At 35.4% G+C, this 18,328-nt stretch overlaps 1 protein-coding gene and 1 long non-coding RNA gene across 16 annotated transcripts in view; one reads left to right on the top strand and one right to left on the bottom strand.

Moving 5' to 3' along the window:
• The window catches only part of PEX5L (peroxisomal biogenesis factor 5 like), a 272,998-nt gene that overhangs the window by 127,540 nt on the left and 127,130 nt on the right, over positions 1-18,328 (bottom strand). For 6 of the 15 annotated variants that reach the window (XM_070466358.1, XM_070466362.1, XM_070466354.1 and 3 more), the window contains one exon: positions 4,495-4,599. The exons of 4 other annotated variants lie outside the window; for them this stretch is intronic. In XM_070466358.1, the coding sequence (XP_070322459.1) occupies positions 4,495-4,599 (105 nt within the window). Of the gene's footprint in view, positions 1-4,494; positions 4,600-6,879; positions 6,946-18,328 lie in introns of all 15 variants that reach the window. 5 more of the 15 variants (XM_070466356.1, XM_070466359.1, XM_070466352.1 and 2 more) reach the window with 2 other exon arrangements.
• The window catches only part of LOC110140814 (uncharacterized), a 28,820-nt gene continuing 15,084 nt past the window's right edge, over positions 4,593-18,328 (top strand). The window contains exons 1-2 of the long non-coding RNA XR_011487286.1: positions 4,593-4,705; positions 6,870-6,968. This is a non-coding gene — a long non-coding RNA (uncharacterized lncRNA). The remainder of the gene's footprint in view (positions 4,706-6,869; positions 6,969-18,328) is intronic.

Below are 18,328 nucleotides of genomic sequence, written 5' to 3'. Positions count from 1 at the left end.
GCAACTAAACAAGATCAGTAAAGGATTCATTTTTCTATAATTTTACACTTTAGATTGATAATCTAAAGTAAAATATTAAAGTAAAATATTCTGTTTTTAAAAACATTTTAGTACTTAAAGAATAATTTTAAGTTAAAACATTGAAGCTAATAAAGAACAGCTAACAAATATCTCATATTTACAATGTTGATTAAAAATTTGTAAAAATATACCAGTCTTTTTAACCTTATTTAAATAATAGAAAAAATTAAGATTACTTTGTTTTTATATAAATAAAAACACAAATATGTTTTCAATAGCTACATCTTTATACATTTTGAAAATTCCTTTATTATTTGTACTCTCTTAATTAAAAGTATATGTAATTTGTTAGGTAGATTTTGTTCATAATTTTGTAATTAAATTGTGTATGGCTTTATTAATCCTATCCAAGATTAGAAATGTGTGCAAAGCCCATCAAAATAGTCTCCATATTAAAACTAAATTGACTCAATCCATTGAAAAGACAAAACAACTAAATCATTACTATGTACCCTGTAAGTATTCAGCCGTTGAAGGCTTTATGACAGTAACTCTGCCACCTGATGGAATTAATTTATGAGCTAACAGTACTAATGGCCCTGCCCCATCTCTTGTTCTATAATGAGTCCCAGTGGAATCTGCCTGTAAAGGATAGTCATGTGATAATTTTCAACTGTTTGACTTGCTCTAAATGCCAACCAATTGACTACAAATATTTTCCTGCCAGGATAGTTAGAGCCTTGTAAAATGTGAATCTATTCATGGGGAAATGAACAATAACTGTTTATAACTTGGGTAATACTACTATCAAAGAAGGACAGAGAATATAATTAAAGAAACGGTTTCAAGTTAGTGATAGAAAATCCAAACAAGGCTGTATTTAGCAATCTTGTGAGTATTTTTCCAATTAAGGACATTACTCTATCAGACACAAAATTAAATCAATTTTGAAGTGGAGACAGATAGGAAAACAAAGGCTGAGTTAAAAAAAAAAAATCCCTTGACCCAAAGAGGTCTGCAACACATAGTTTTGAGACACAGCAGAAAATGAATTGGCTGTACCTTGCTAACAAAAGTATTCAATACCAGGGCAGGTGGTTAAAGTGAAAATTTCGAAGGTTCCTTAGAGAGAAAAGTATTCCCTAAAGCTGTTTCGTTCTCATAAAGAAGAATAAAAAATTTTCTATGTATACTCAATCCTCTGGTACATAGTTTTCCCATCTAGACTGAAACTGGATTTATTTACTCTGTTACAGTCTGGAGTACTACTGTTCGATGGAAATATAATGAGAGCCTGGTAATTTAAAATTTTCTAGTAGCCAATTTAAAAACAGTAAAAAGAAACAGGTGAAATAATTTTAATAACATTTTATTTACCCCTGTATATCCAAAATATTATCATGTCAGCATTTAATCAACGTAAAAATTATTCATGCGATGTGCCTAGTTGCTCAGTCATCTCTGACTCTTTGCAACCCCATGGACTGTAGCCCGCCAGGCACCTCTGTCCATGGGATTCTCCAGGCAAGAATACCGGAGTGGGTTGCCATGCCTTCCTCCAGGGGATCTTCCCAACCCAGGGATCGAACCCAGGTCTCTTGTATTGCAAGTGGATTCTTTACCATCTGAGCCATCAGAGAAGCCTTAATATGATAGTTTACATTATTTTTCTTTGGACTAAATCCTCAAAATCTGGTGTGTATTTTATACTTACAGCATATCTCAATTCGGGGTATCCACAACCATGTGTGGGCTAGTGGCTACTGTATTGAGTAGCACGAGTCTTTATTTCCTGAACTTTATTTCCTCCAAGAATTGATGGTTCACATATTTTTTTCCTTCATTTCCTTCCTCCTTTTTTCTCATTAATACACATTTGTTTCCATACTGTTTGATTTAAAGTGTTAGTCTAGGACAGAAGGAACTTAAGCTTCCATGAAGAGCTTGACATATTGTTTGCAAAGAATTACTAATAAAATGAAACAAAAAGAGCAATTCTCAGGGGTCAGACAATTTCTGAGTTCAGGTCACCTGGCCAATTCTTCTGTTTTGTTCAGTTTGTTCAGTGTACTATAGATGACTTGACTGGAATATGCCTGGCTAAATCTCTCTAAAAGTAATCCTAAGAATCACATAATAAAAAAGTGCTTCAATATAAACTACACTTACCAATCTGTGGAATGGACAGTTACTAAACTAGTTAGGCACTCAGTGTTTCAAAGACTCATTCTGTATTTTATCAATTATGATTGTCCTGAAGACATTATTGAGACAGCAGCAATTAGCTTCTGACATTTCTGAAATCTGCGAATGAGCACCAGTGATGAGGATGAGTTATTGTGTCCCGCAGGATGTAGCACTATGTCATAGGAGTTCTACAGGAGACACGGGACAGACATGTGTCGAGACACTAATACATTCACACAAGATAACGAGTAAGAATGTGGTATGGTACACAGATTGGATGCTGTGGTTGCCATGAGAAGTACTCACTTTTTCAGATCATTCTGCTGCTTTTTGGCTTGTGCATGCCACTGGTGCATAGCAGGGAAGAAGCCACTTGTGTGTGGTGGAAAAAGTATATCAACTAATAAAACCACATTTGACTGGGAAATCATTGTATCACAGCTGTCACAGGATTAATTTCACAAAATTATCAACACAATAGGTGCATTGCATTTTATGAATCAGGACTCTTCATTTGCTGATTCATAAATTAGCCAGTATGCAACAAGAATATGGTGCGTCAAAGAAAGCATTAGATCATCTTCATGCAATAAAATTGTAACTATTACTTCAAAAACAGTTAATGCAACATTAGACAGGGATTAAAGAAGGAACTTGGTACACACAAATATTCTGAATATGAGAAAATGGTAATAATCACAGCTGCTTTTCTGATTAAAAAAAATCCAAATTCTTATTTTGAGGTAATTTTGGACATTTGAAAAGGATTACTAGGCACTAGAGCCTGTCCTAAATTCTGATGTCCTGAAATGATTTGTTGCAGCACAGTTATGCCAACTGCAAATTTGGAAAGGTCTTATCTACTGGTGAATATGGCTCTACCATTAGCTGAGAATTCCAAGTAGTTCTCACCTCCCATAGCATTTACCTGAGGAACTGTGGACTGTCTATTTTGGACATGGATTCTATAAAGGGCAGGAAATCAATGTAAAACTGTACATGTTTTACTATGTAAACTAATTAAAGAATGGAGGCCTTGGTAAATATCAAGCAAATTTCTTTCCAACATTACTTGTGCCATTGGTAAGAAGTATCTCTTCTTTTGGATAAAACAAGACAAAAACCAAAAACTAAAAAAAAACTCACAACATAAGATTATCCCAAAGTCCTGGGAATCTTCAATAACTTTTATTATTCCATTTTGATGTAATATGTTATAATTTTCATTACTTACAACATAGTGTTTAGAATAAAATAAAACCACACATGTTGGCAGCAGCTGGGGATGTGATCTGATGCTATTCTAAAAATAAGTTGCCATAATTTAGCTTTTGATATAAATGCCTTTCATGAGGAATTTAAATGGACATTTTTCTAAATTGAGACATGTTCATATAATTGGGACTGAATCACTGCACTTACTATTGCATTATGGAAAAAAAAGAAATGTTTAATATAACAATCTAATCTAAATTATAAGATAAATGCAAGTAAAAATATTTTGCATTTAAGAATTTAAAACTGATAGTTCCACAGAGTGGTGATGAGTATATTATACATATGTATGTGGATTTTACAGGGTGTTTCAAAAGTCCCTGAGGACACACAGGATTCACTCTCGGCATGTCTTTGCATACAAATACAAACCTTTTTCTATACTTGTTATAATAAATGCTGAAAATGGCCCTCATGTGCTTTTAATAGAGATGATATTTTTGTTGCCAAGGTCACCAAATAGAAGAAGGGTCACAAATGCCATTTTCTGCATGGGGACTCAGGGACTTCTGGCTCATTCCTGTAAATTAGTCATCCACATAAATATGTATAGACATATATGTAGTATGCATAGTCACAACATAAATATATTTAACATTTAAGAAAATTTAGATATTCTACTGGTAAACTGACATATGTATGCAATATAAGTTGTATTTATCCATAGGAATTTTTTTTGGTTGTTGTTGTTCAAATGTACCATTATCTTAATTGTACTTTCCCAAGTTAACAAGACTCCTTTATAAAGAAGCAACATGTTTTACTTGCACATACATTTTCTTAACTAAAGTTGAGTAATGAAAATTAATACACACGAATATGTAACTAAATGATGGAATTTTCATTTAAGTAATTTTGGTTTTCGTTTTATACTGTATAATTGTTTCATTGAAACTATGTTTTTTAAAAATTGGATCGAGTTAATGGTTTTTTTTTTTCTAGTTAAAAATCAAAATATCTGATAGATTAACATATGTCAGCTTCCTACAGGAACCCTAAGGGTCTGCCCACCTGTGATGTCATAGTAAGGAGGGGCTTTTCTTCAGCAGACTGCTCCCTCGGTATCTCCTTCATCACCATGGCAACAGCCTTATCTGCCGCCCTAGAGCCTTTTCCCTATAACAGTGAAATCAACAATGACTTGTGTCAGGAGAAATGTTTAACTTATTATTTATCACAAGATATTCTAATGTTTAAAGAGCAATCCAACATAAATGAAGAGGTAGGCTGCTGCAAGTGAATCTTGAGGCTTTTGGCTGAGGAGAAAACACATGAAATCTGAAAAAAGATTATTTGTGAACTTTTTAGTTAGCTACTTTTCCACCTTTACAGCTGACATATTATGTTTAATTTTAACATAGTATTTTATATGTGTAATATATTTTAAGGCAATTTACATGACATGACAATTTTTATAGTATTGATTTTAAAACATTATGGATTGCCTGTTTTGTTCATTTAAAATTATTCCTGTATAATCTCTAAGTGTTTTAAATGACAGTATGGAGTCTAGGATAGGGATTAGGATCAGGGTCTCACTCCCACAGAAAAATTTTGCTGGGTGGTCTCTGGAGCCTGTCACTTTTAATTGGATTGGGCACAAAAATAAATGTGTCATAAAACCTCTAAAAATTCTTCAGCAGCCTAAAGTCACAGAAATTCACCCAGCTTGTTTATTTTGGGGGAGGTACTATGTAAAAAAATGCAACTCTCAATGTTCTTGAGATCAAAAAATGTTAATAGAATTTTAGAAATGTCTTTTAATTGGGGAATCTCATAAATCCACATGTAAATAAATGATGATTAATGATAGAGGCACTGATATGCTGATATGTACAAATTTTTGGTCTCACACAAACATAATTATGAACTGTAAAGTGGTATGCTGGCTTTCTATGGTTTTAGTTTACCAGATTATTATGTTTTTGAGGGTAGATGGGGCATAATAGGAAAAAAAAAAACCCCAGAAAACAAAATATCACCTTCCCAACCCAATTAGCAACACCTCATACTATGTAAAAATTAAATCATCTTTAAGCACTTTAAAAACAAAAACTTCCACTGTCCTTAGTCTGTGGGCAGAGCCTCCCTGAAGAAGACCACCTTATACTAGGTACAATGTGAATATCTGTGTTGCAAATTTATGTAAAATACAGACGCAGCATACAGAGATACCATAGGCAAGGAAACAAAAATGGACATATGAGGGTCCATTGTCTGAAAGGAAGTTAAGAGCTAGGATCAATATTAACTCTAAAGATTAATAAATCTTGATAGTCTCTATGCAACTAAAAAGGATAGACTTACATTATTATCTTTGGTTTGCACAGGGCTTTAAGTATTTAGAAGGTAGGTTGACTCTAGGAAGCAGAACATCCATTTTTTCAAGCGTTGCCTTTCTAAAATGTAACGTGTGGCAGTTTTTATTTATGAGAACCAAGAAAAACTTTGTCTAGTTACTATATTTAAAATTGTGTGAGTCTCTTTACCATGCTGAAAGCTTGTTTCTTTGGTTTGTTATCCTAAGAACTAGCATTATTGAAAAATAATGTGTTATTTCTACAATATAATATCAACTATAAGAGATTTTATTGAGCAGATATAACAGCAGTAATTTAAGTGTTCTGAAAAGTTTATATGGCTACAATGCTTAGATATAATTTAATTCTGGAAGAATAAAGGGAAACAGTGGTTAACTGCATAACAAATTGGGGTACATAATGATCCCAGGTTTTTCCTTTAGTAAAGCACTGTCATCTTCCTAATATACATACAGTTCTGAATTCTGGAAAATGATTCATGGCACTGCTAAACTATCTGACATATTTTCAATGTAAAAATTACTTGGATAAAACATTATATACAATAAGTTCAGTATGTCTTTATAAGCTACACTCATTTACAAACTTTATATAGTTTAACATATTTTTGCAGCGTGTTTTTTCAAAAGAGCAAAATCATTTGTGAAGAATTCTTTCCATGCTCCAAGTGTAATAATATAGCAATAAACAAAGTGGCATGCTTATATTAAATTCCTAATATATTTTAAAAATATATCTAATGTTACAAGTTATAATTTAAAAAATAATTCAGATTATTTCCTTGGGCTAAGAAAAAAAAATCAATTGATAAGCATCTCAAAAAATTTCAGGTCAGTAGTTCAATTATACTACTTATTTGAAATGCTACCAATCCGTAAACTATGTATAGGTATTTTTCACATGTGCAACTATAATAGCTAGAATTAGCAACGGACATGCCATTTCACTAAAACAAAACCAAACCAAAACAAAAATTAGTCCTTTCATGCTGAACTCTAGAACAAAGCAGTGGTCAGCTAGAAAGGATATATAATAAATACATGCGGTGCTTTTTATTTCTTGCAGAAAAACCCACCAAAGCCAGGGTCAGGTCACTTTTTTGAAGACAGTGCCACTTTTTCTTCAAGGTTACACCTACTACCTGAAAAAAGTCATGACACCCAGGTTAGTGCCTGCTAGCAACTTTGTTTCCTTTACAGCCTCTTGGCTTTTGAGTTATTACCTGATGAACTTCACTGTTTCGGAAGTACGGTACAGCCCCAGAACAGAGTGGGAAGGCTGGCCACGTGACATGTCCACAGTTCCAGACAGAGTGTCTAAAGCCACTGCCAAGTCATGTGAATGCGCTTTACATGTCAAAGCAAGATCCCCCCAGGTCATATTGCCACCTCTACCTTAAAAATTAAAATCAAGATTTTATCTTAAAATCAAGCTGTGTTATTTCTGACTTGTCCATTTATCTTGTGGGATAATGCTTCTAGAGTTCAGAACCTGGCAGGTAACTGAGTTGACAATTCATGAAACTATACAACTTGGCTTATCAGCAACTCTCCAGGACTGACAGTAATACAACTGTGCAGGTTTTACTTTTCTTTTTTAAATTCAGTGACTTAAAACATTGTAAGAAAGAAATACACATAATTATTCATACTTCAAGTTTAATTTTCTAAATATAACTACACCAAAAGATCAATATTAATCTATTATTTGAAACAACAAGCAAAAAGGAAATATATACTGACTATACACTCAAGTATATAAATGGATTTAGATTACATTAAGCCAGTATGCTTCTACATCATTCTAGCCACAGCAGAAAAGAACAGTGAAATTTTGCAAGTTGATTATCACATCATGACACCCTCCAGAAATTATTTCAGCCCATTTTTTTCCAAATAATACTTCAAAATCACCCTTTTCCACTTGTTCATTTAATCTCGAGATATTTTTGACTGTTTCGCAAACAGTATCAGCATAAAGGGAAATGTCTTTCATTTTGTGTGATTTGCTGGAGAAAATTCTTTGATTTTTTAAAGTTTCTTTTATCATTTTGTTTGTTCACAAATGAAATATATAAAATAGTAGCTTTTCTAATAAATAATAATTCTTGAGAATAATTTTTAATTTCTATTATAACACCAGGCATAAATGAATGAAACACAGGGAGTATAATAAGTGACACTAACATTTATTATGAAAACTCAATTTTGGCCCACTTTTGTTTTTTTAATATAGAATGTAAGAAGCAGAGTAGATGGAATTCTCCAGGCAAGAATACTGGAGTTGGGTGCCATTCCCTTCTCCATGGGAGCTTCTGACCCAGAGACGGAACCCAGGCCTCCTGCATTGCAGGCAGATTCTGTTACTATCTGAGCCACCAGGGAAAACACTGGAAGTCACAGAATCTTGGGCTGAATATCAGGCTGTGAAGGTATCAGGTATCCTCAGATGAGGTGCTGGCTCCAAGTCTGTCTTGCAGGGAAGGGATCTAACCTCTTTGGAGAAGCTACTGTGCGCTGAGCACGCTGCTGGGTGTTTTGCCCGTTTTTATTGATTTGATCTCATAAGGACTCTGTGGGGTAGATGATATTATTGTCTTTGCTAGACAGTTGGGGGCTTTGAGGCTCAGAGACAGTACGGTGTGGTTTAGCCAAGGCCTGAAAGCTAATCCAGGATGGGAACCCAGACCCACAGCCCAGCCTGTGTGTTTCCTTGTTTACCACTCTGTTCTCTCTCTATCTGGCTGTGTGAGGTGGAAATGGTCAGTAAAAATCAGCCACCCATAACTGCACTCATGAGCACATTTCTAAAAAAATGTGTTCGTTTCTACTATTTTCATAGAAAACCAACCTAAGCATCTCATGTATACACACTTCTTTCTGTTCTGTAGATCTTAATAGAGATTTATAAATTTTAGCATCTAATTCTTTTAAAATGCTAACTCAATGCCACTAAATGCCATGTTTACTAGAATTATCCTGAGATCTATTTTGGACACATGAAATAAAGTAATTTCAGGGTTACATCATCAGCAATTTTCTAGTTGCTGCTACTATGGAATTTGTAACTTAAACATTATTTTTATCATTGTTTTAAGGATAAACTACAATCAGGTTTATAAGTATGAATGCATTGAATATATTTCCTTATACATAACATATATGTAAACAAATACCTGCCATTTGGATCATTTTAGCAGAACTGTTTGAAATGAAATGATATTCAATATTGCATATGTTGAAAAATTATATATTTCATAAGCTCAGACCCTGGACTTACATGCAGAAACTGGTCACAAAAAGGCTCATTTCTGATGGCTATTCTTGTTGCTTATGTGCAGAGCCAGGATAACCTTTTTTACTCGAGAAGGTAAATGTCATGGAAAGTGTCATGCTCTCTTCAAACTTCTCTTTCAACACAGGAAAATGTCAGAGCAATATTCCTTGAATAGTAGCGATCTCTGCCGACCACATTATGTCCTTTCCTAGTTGTGTTTTCCTGTAGATTTCTTCCAACATGGAGTAGGGCTCAAACCATTCTATTACAGCAACATTTAACTCATTCCCTTCTTCCCCTGTCAACAAAATGTTTTGTAAATTTTAAAATTTACAAATAGAACTAAATCTGAACAAACTGGTCAATCCTTGTTTCTAAACATCCTGAAGGAAGCACAGATCTGGATGTAAATAATTGGGAAGCACAGACAGAATTCTCTCTTTTCTTAATTTGTGACTCGTATGTGGAATTCACAAATCATAATGAATTCACCACTGGTTCAGTGATTTGTTTATAGCTGGAAATAATATGATTATTGATTCTTTATTAAGGGTAGTCTTCATGACTTTTATAGGTCCTCAAACTTTTGCTTTCATGGGACCCTTTTTCCCTAAAAAATGTAGGTTGTATTTCATGACTAAGCTGAATCAAGAAAAACATAATACAGACCAGATTTGCTATTAATATTACAAATTCATTACAAAGTCATTTGAGGGATTCTGATTAAGATAGATAAGATGATAAGATAGATAAGATGAAAGTATTTTTATGGGTCCTTAAGAGTATCTTGGGCCTTCTGAATTGTGTTCATTGTGCCTGGTATGTAAGTTGACCCTGGGTTACTGTCTTCTCCACGGTCAGGGTGCTGCCCCTGGAGCTGCTCTCTCTTCCACGTCTGGGTGGCCCATTTTGGCAGCGACTGCTTCCACTACCCCGTCAGCACTTCCATCACAGCTGTTCCTGCCCTAATAGGTCCCCTAACCACCACTCCTGCTCTTACTGTTCTTACTAGCATTCAAAGAATCTCCCCTAAAAGCACTCACAAATCATAATGGGTGCCCAATCAGTAGCACTCATCTTGTAGTTCTTAAAACACACTCAGAAAACTTGGAACATTTAGTCCTGAAGCAGAACACGCTGGCGTGTAAAACTGATGGTGACTCTTAAAATGTTGTCTCTCCCCAGAAAATTAGGCCTCAGCACTTTAGTCTCTCCAGCCTCAGAGTGTCTTCTTGACCATCCAAGAGTACTTTTGAGGAAGCGAGTCAATATCTCTTTTTTAAAAAAAAACAAATCAGCCTTCAGCGACCAGAGTCACCAACTGGTTCCAAAACACTCCTTGTCATTTTTTCTAATTACACTTAGAAAAGGGACTTGGGTCCCTTGAGGAACAGAATTGCCCTGTACCCAAAATTTCTGAGTTGTACATGCAGATTAAGCTTCTCCTGGGCACCTTGCTACATAATCCTTCATTGAGAAAAAAGGTTCTGTGACTATTTTATTGATGAAATTACCTTGTGTGAGCAAAGGCTGTGCTCGTTTCTTTTGAAATACTTGCATTATTTGGTATAGTGATAGAGACTCAAGTTTACTCAGTATATACAAGTAACTATTAAAAACCTTTTCAAATATTTAAGATATTGATATCACATAATATGGCTAAGTTTGACAGAAGGTGATTTTGAATTACATAAACAGTCTGAATTAGGCATTTAAAGAAATTAAATAGTTTCAAGTATCTAAATAAAAATTCATTAAAATTAATAAAGTGTTGCCAAGTAAAGATGCTTAAAATTGGCTCTGAAGGACAGATAAGACTTCCTTCTAATTAATAAGATCCATTTGCTCACAATTTACCATTTGTTTGTTCTCTGGAGAAGATTAAACATTCCCCATCTCACTCCCACCTTACTCCCAGGCTTATTTACTCTGCTTAGCAAGCTTTCTTGACAAAAGGTCAAAGTCACAACGCTTAGTTCCCAATCATCTATAACAGTTCTCAATTAGTGAAGTTTTATTATTAGGCTTACGCTGATTAATGTCACTCAATTATTTGGAACCTATTTCACCTTCATATTGAGCTCCTCTATTATGCATCTGCAAGCGTCTTTTGCTCCCTAAAGTGGTCTGGTCTAGAAAAATTGTTTTCTTTTAACCTTGTTGGCTTTATGCTGAGGATGACATAAATAATACATATTTAATAATTAAGAAGTAACTGTAGAATGTGGTGGTAAATTTTCCTTTCTAGTATGATAAATCCCCCAATTTGTAATTTATATTTATATAAATATATTTATGCTTGAGAAGCCTTTGATGATTGTATGAATATGTAACCAAAAGAAACCACAGTAATTAGAGGTTATGTATGTGTGTGTGTGTTGGTTGCTCATTTGGGTCTCTTTGTGACCCCATGGACTGTATCCCACCAGGCTCATCTGTGCATGGAATTCTCTAGGCAAGAATACTGGAGTGGGTTGCCATTCCCTTTTCTAGGGGACCTTCCTAACCAGGGATCGAACCTGGGTCTCCTGCATTGCAGGCAGATTCTTTACCATCTGAGCCACCAGAAAGGGTCAACTTTGTTATTTTTAATTCATTGTTAAATACCTCAGATGATTTGCAAAACAGGCACTTTTTTGCAGGGGGCTGTGTGGTATTTTTAAGTAAAATGACTGAAAACATAAAATCCTAAAGATTTTTTTTTTTTTCTTTTCAAATATAAGCACTCCAGATTTATATCTGATGTGCACAAATGGATGGATGTCCAACCCTTAAGAGAAAGTAAGGTGTTATGAGAATCATACATCACCAGCATGTATAATTGCTTAAACTCTGCTGAATCCATGGTGTTTTAGGGCATAGGGGGAGGTGAGAAAAGGTGAGAAAAGGCTCATTCCTGGAAGGGGTTAGGGGAAGAGGTAATGACGTCTGGTTTCTCAGTGTTTGTAATTAGCCAAGGTGACGTCCTGTACAAGATAGTAGAATGTGGAAGACTAGTGGGAAGGAAAGTTGGCAGGAACCATGTACAAAACATTGATTTATCATTTCTGTCTTTCCCATTTATTCTTGATTGTAAAGTTTTCCAAAGTAAATATAATGAATAAGAATCCCTGTAGGTAAATATATGGTTAAGACCATGAAACAGTTCCCTTGAACTTATTACCTATGAAACTCCTTTTCTTTTCAGTGATTAGATGCATCCCCCAACTTCTTGGGCTTTCCTGGTGGCTCAACGGTAAAGAATCTGCCTACAGTGAAGGAGACACAGGAGATGAGGGTTTGATCCCTGGGTCAGGAAGATTCCCTGGAGGAGGAAATAGCAACCCACTCCAGGATTCTTGCCAGGGAAATCCAACAGAGAGAGGAGCCTGGAAGGCTACAGTTCATGGGGTCACAAAAAGTTGGACACAACTGAGCACATACACACATCCCAACTTCCTTCCCTTGGTAAGTAAAATCTATTTACTATGGCTCAGACAGTAAAGAATCTGCCTGCAATGCAGAAGATGTGGGTTCATTCCCCGGGTTGGGAAGATCCCCTGGTGAAGAGAATGGCTACCCACTCAAGTATCCTTGCCTGGAGAATTGCACGGACAAAGGAGCCTGGCAGGCTACAGTCCATCAGGTTGCAAAGAGGTGGACAGGACTGAGTGACTAACACTATCACTTCTTTTTTTTCCAAAGTCAAAAGAAGGAATTCCATTCCTTCACCAAATTGGAAGCCTTTAAATGTTGACTGTTGTTATCTTAGAGCATAGAAATTGAATCCCACCTCCTTTAAAAAATAGATGTCATTAGCATATGGTAAATGTATTATTACCAAAGTTTTGAATTTGAGATAGCAAATTTATGCAGATGTCATGAGGTAGAATTGCACTTTGTCCATTTTCTTTCTAGAGAAGGACTTGTAACTAGTGAACTTGAATTCCCCTTTATGAATATTTCAGGCAAATTCTATTACTAATTTATGAATAAGAGCTGTGGACTTGGAATCTGACTATTCAGTAGCCTTTTTTGTAGCTTTATTCATTTTCTGGCAGGTGTAAGTGTTTTTACTAGTTTGTTCTCCAGTCACCAAATGCCCCAGTTTTGTTGATATAACTTAGGAAAACTAAATTACAGAAAGTAGGTTAAATTCACAAGCTACTAGCCAAAAAGTTCTGAGCTAAGGTACTCCATCTACCTGACTTACCTGAAACAGCTCTAAGAGAGAAGCTGAGGCTTTCACCATTTCTGTTCTCACATTATGGATCAGACTGTAGCATCTCTGCTTATCTTGGTAGTCCTCTGGGGGTCATAGGCAATATGTGAGCTGGCTCCAGGATTAAAGGTCTTTCTTACTCTGGAGAGGAGCTAGGGAAAGTATGAAGAGACCTTGGAGTGGGGAACCCCAGTCACTGTGTGGCCATGAGATTAACAGTGTATAGAGCCAGTTAAGCCTCCATGGTCAATGGAAGGGAAAGAAGGATGGCCATGTGGGATGTTGGCACCAATACTGGAACTGGAGTCAGAAGACAGAAGTTTCAAATATCAGCTTTGCCTTTTATAAATTATTCTCTCTAAGGCTTCATTTTACCTTCTGAAAGTAGGATAGAAATACTACCTAGCTACTTCATAAAACTGTGAGAATTAAATGAGAGTATATATGAAAGCACTTCCACAATGACTGGCCATGGTAGGTACTTGATAAATATTAGTCATGTATGGATGTGAGAGTCGGACTATAAAGAAAGCTGAGTGCTGAATAATTGATGCTTTTGAACTGTGGTTTCGGAGAAGACTCTTGAGAGTCCCTTGGACTGCAAGGAGATCCAACCATTCCATCCTACAGGAAATCAGTCCTGAATATTCATTGGAAGGACTGATGCTGAAGCTGAAACTTCAATACTTTCGCTACCTGATGGGACGAATTGACTCATTTGAAAGGCCCTGATGCTGGGAGATTGAAATTGAGAGGAGAAGGGGATGACAGAGGATGGGATGGCTGGATGGCATCACTGACTCAATGGACATGAGTTTGAGTAAGCTCCGAGAGTTCGTGATGGACAGGGAGGCCTGGCGTGCTGTAGGCCATGGGGTCGCAAAGAGTTGGACACGACTGAGCAACTGAACTGAACTGAACTGTGACTAGTGAGTTCATGGACTCTGTGGTCTAAGTGTCCTTATGAAGTAGGTAGCAAAAGATACAACACTGTGTTTGTGAGATTCGTCCATGGAGTGAGTAGCAATAGTTATCATATTCCCTCTTCTGTATAGTGTTTCATCATCTGAATATACCACAATTTATCTATTCAACTGTTGATGGACATTTGGGTTGTTTGTAGTTTTTGGTTATTATAGACAACACTGGAATGAACTTGAGCACAGATGCCATAAGGAACAAAAGAAGGGCAGTAGGTATGACAGTAGTCAAGGTATTTCAGTAACAGCAACAGAGGCAGAGAATAATCACAGTATGGATAAGAGACCAGGGTTGGGACAACCCAAATCAAAAAGGACTAATAAGGCACAGAAATCAAGAATCCAGTGCAAGACTGGGATACTTAAACTGGCCACCAGGGATAATGAAAAACCAGTTTCTAAAGAGTTGAGATTATAACTGTTATGGTCTGAATTATGTCCCTGCAAAATCATACCCTGAAGGCCTAACCCCCTAGCAGCTCTGAATGTGACAGTATTTGGAGACAAGATCTTTATTTAAGTGGTAATTAAGTTAAAATGGAGTATTGATGTTCGAGTGGATCCTAATCCAATATGATCGGTATTTTTATAAGAAGAAATTAGGACACAGAAGAAAGGTTATATGGAGACACTGGGAAAAGACAGCCGTCTATAAGCCAAGCAGAAAACTGCAGAAGAAACCAATCCTTCTCTCACCTTATCTCAGAATTCTAGTCTTCAGAACTGTGAGCAGATAACTTTCTGTTGTTTAAGCCACCCAGCCTGTGGCACTTTGTTATGGATGCCCTAGTTAACTATTACAATAATGAAACAACTCCCTGTGATTACAAAGTAATCTTACTTTTGTATCTGAGTAAACTGTTTAAAAATATCCAAAGACAATTCAATTACAGGTTTATTTTATTTTAAGCCTTCTCAGTTAATTTCTTCTGTGATTTCTAATCTGATCAAAAGGACTTCTTAGATATGGGAAACTAGAAATGCTAAACCCAGGTGGCCAAAATTGCCACTTTGGTGATATCCCATCTGGGACTATGACCTAAGTAAGTGTCAGCAAGTATTGCCTAAAAGAAATTCAAATGAAGACTATGCCTGGAGTGGAGTGGTCAGCCAGTGCCAACAGGAGTTGTGTGTTTATTCCCCAACTTGAATTGAGCTTTTAGCCACATGACCTCAGATTATACATTTGGAACTTCTTGAAAAGAATTTGCTTGTGAAAAAAAAATTTCTTTTGATTTTGAAATCTGAATGCTTCCAAATTTTTAAGTTAATTCCCAACTAAAAGTTTATTAAATTATATAACTTTTAGAGACTTCAACTAGATAATACATACATCAGCTAAATATCAATATATAACGGTTATGTACATAAACAGAATAATTGAAAAAATAAAACAAGTGGAAAATAATATTCATCACAGGTAGTTTTTTTTCAAAGATTCTTGCTAATATCTCTGCAGCTTACTGTGGGGGTAGAGCTTACAGCTTGTACAGAATGAAGACGTCACCTGGGTTGATGTCCACAGGGGACTTTAAATGAATCAGGATCTCTGGAGTGCCTGAATGTCTTTCTAACCATCTAATCTATAACTCACACTTCTATTGTTATACAGATGATGTACTAGTTCAGTTTGCTGAGATGTCAAACTTTCTGGCAAAAATCACAGTTTGATTAATTTCAAATGTAGGACACATAATTATAACAATAGATAAATGAAACTTGCTCTTGAAGCTTCCATTTAAGTGCTTATTAAAAAAACAATCTCTCAATTCTCTCTCCCACTGCATGCTTTGAAACCATGAAGGTGAAAGCCTGGATTAGGAGGACAACCAGGTAGGCCATTCTGGCTGGTCAATGTTCTAGAGGTTTTGAAGTCAATATTTACCTGTGCCTAGTCTCATGGCCCATTCTCTACATTTTGTATTTCTTTTTTTTGAGTTTCTCCTTCAGCTGACAAACTGGGAACAGAAAAGACATAGTAATCAAGTTTTCAATTTTTCTCCGGTATAATTCCATCAAGTTGTCAAGGGATACCCTAACCCAGCCGTGTGTGGCAACATGGCTTTATACATATGTGGTTACTGAGGTTAGTTAGGTGTGGTCTGTGTTGACAAAGCATGGGATATGAAGTTGGAAACCCAGGGTGTCAGATATAGCAACAACATTTTGCATTTTTGTGTAACCTAAGGCTGAGAGCTTAGTTTTCTCAATTGGAGAGTGAGATTAGTATTAATAACTGCCTCACTGACTTTGCAGGGTTTTTGTGATGATCAAATAGATAACATGTAAAAGTGAGTATTCAATATGCACTAATAATTTTATAAATCAGTGAAATCCCATTAGCTAAGTAAATTATTTTCTACAGGTACTTGGGAGTCTACAGTATCTTCAAGAGCTATTTATTATTTTAAAAGAATAATTTGATAAGCCTACACTGTAATGAAATGAAAAAGTTAATGAACTTCCCCTAACAATAGGAAAACAAGGCAAGTCTGGATCTGACCCATTAAGGTAGCAGTTGTAAAATTCCAAGTTACCATTAAATTGCTGATGAATTTACAGACTGTGCTGTGTGCTCAAAGGCTGACAAGTGTAGGGCCATATTATGAAACCCATTCAACCAAAGTTATGTAATCACAATAAAAAGATGACCTTCAACTTCCTTTCAAAGTCTAAGAAAGGATTCAACATAGAGGACCTTAAAACTGTCAAAACAGTTCTAGCAGTTCCAAAAGTATGTATTTTTACTAACGAGCTCTCTGGTTTGTCTAATGAATTATAAATAGGCACCACCTTCATATCTTGCTCCTAATTCTGAAGGAGTAGAACAGTTTGGTGGGCCACTGAGTTCATGGAGGTGATGAGTCATTTCTACACTCTATTTTAGGCAGACTGCCTATATCACCTATACTGGAAATATATCTATAATCTGTGTCTCAAATCACTATAAATAAGCAGAAGAATGATTTGATAATATTAATTTTAAGTTGCCTATGAAGTTTTTCTCAATCTGTTATAGATGAATTCTCTGCTATCCTGTACATTTTCTTTCTCCTGAATCTCAGATACATTATCAAAAGAGATTAAATTAACATTTAAAAGAGATTTGGCCTGAACTCATTTCAACCTTCTAAATAATGCATTATGGTTTAATAGGTTCAAAGAGAAAAGCAACTACATGATACTGATATTTCATTAGATAGACTGAAATTGATTCTAATTCTAGATAGATGTTATGTGTATAGAAGAAGTTAATTTCTCTAAGAACCTAGTTGTTATCACATCAACATATGCCAAAGTTTATTAAAGCTTTTAAAAGGTTCCCAGAAAATATAAAAGGTCTTAGGTTCTCCACTTAAGCTATTCCTCCTAATACTAATTTGAAGAAAGCTCAAAATGGTTTAAATCTATCAAAATTTATTTGTCTGAAAATTCACCATTAGTCTTCCCTCCCCCACAGATGAACAATATCACACTGTTTCCTTTTAGTCACTTACAATCTGTTCAATTATAATAAAACCAAAACCCAATTAACCAGTATCCTCAATTAATTTTTCAAGAAAATGTGATGACTAGAAGAAAAAATTAATTTACAAACAAATAACCTCATTTGAAGGATACTAAAGATTCCAGGTTGTGCCCCATACTCAGTATACATTCAGCCCATCTCTGACAATTACATCTGGGTACCATTCAGTAAGGAGAGATACACTGAGTAACAGCCCTGAGGATTATAATATCCCAATTTGTCAAAGAAAGAATCACGTATAGAGTTATAGTATTTAGTAACATGGAAAGAAGCATTAATACAATTTAGAAAGGTCTGACGCTCAAAAGCTTTTATTCCCCTTTCAGTTAATCTTGATGTGATGAAAAATTTCAACACTCAAATAGTTCTGAGTGTTTTTGTTAATTTAAACCTTGTATTATTTCACCAGACTCAAAAAACCGCAAAGACTTCTTTTTAATTTCTTATACTTAAACAGTTTTTCCTCAAATGTCACCACCAAAGTTTAGTTATTTTACAGCCTTACTTCCTAGTTTTTCCCTTGGTCCATCACAGATCA

The sequence above is a fragment of the Odocoileus virginianus genome, chromosome 4, assembly GCF_023699985.2.
Source record: "Odocoileus virginianus isolate 20LAN1187 ecotype Illinois chromosome 4, Ovbor_1.2, whole genome shotgun sequence".
Taxonomy (NCBI): domain Eukaryota; kingdom Metazoa; phylum Chordata; class Mammalia; order Artiodactyla; family Cervidae; genus Odocoileus; species Odocoileus virginianus.
Note: the sequence above shows the minus strand (reverse complement) of the source record. Positions and strands in the feature narration are given on the sequence as shown.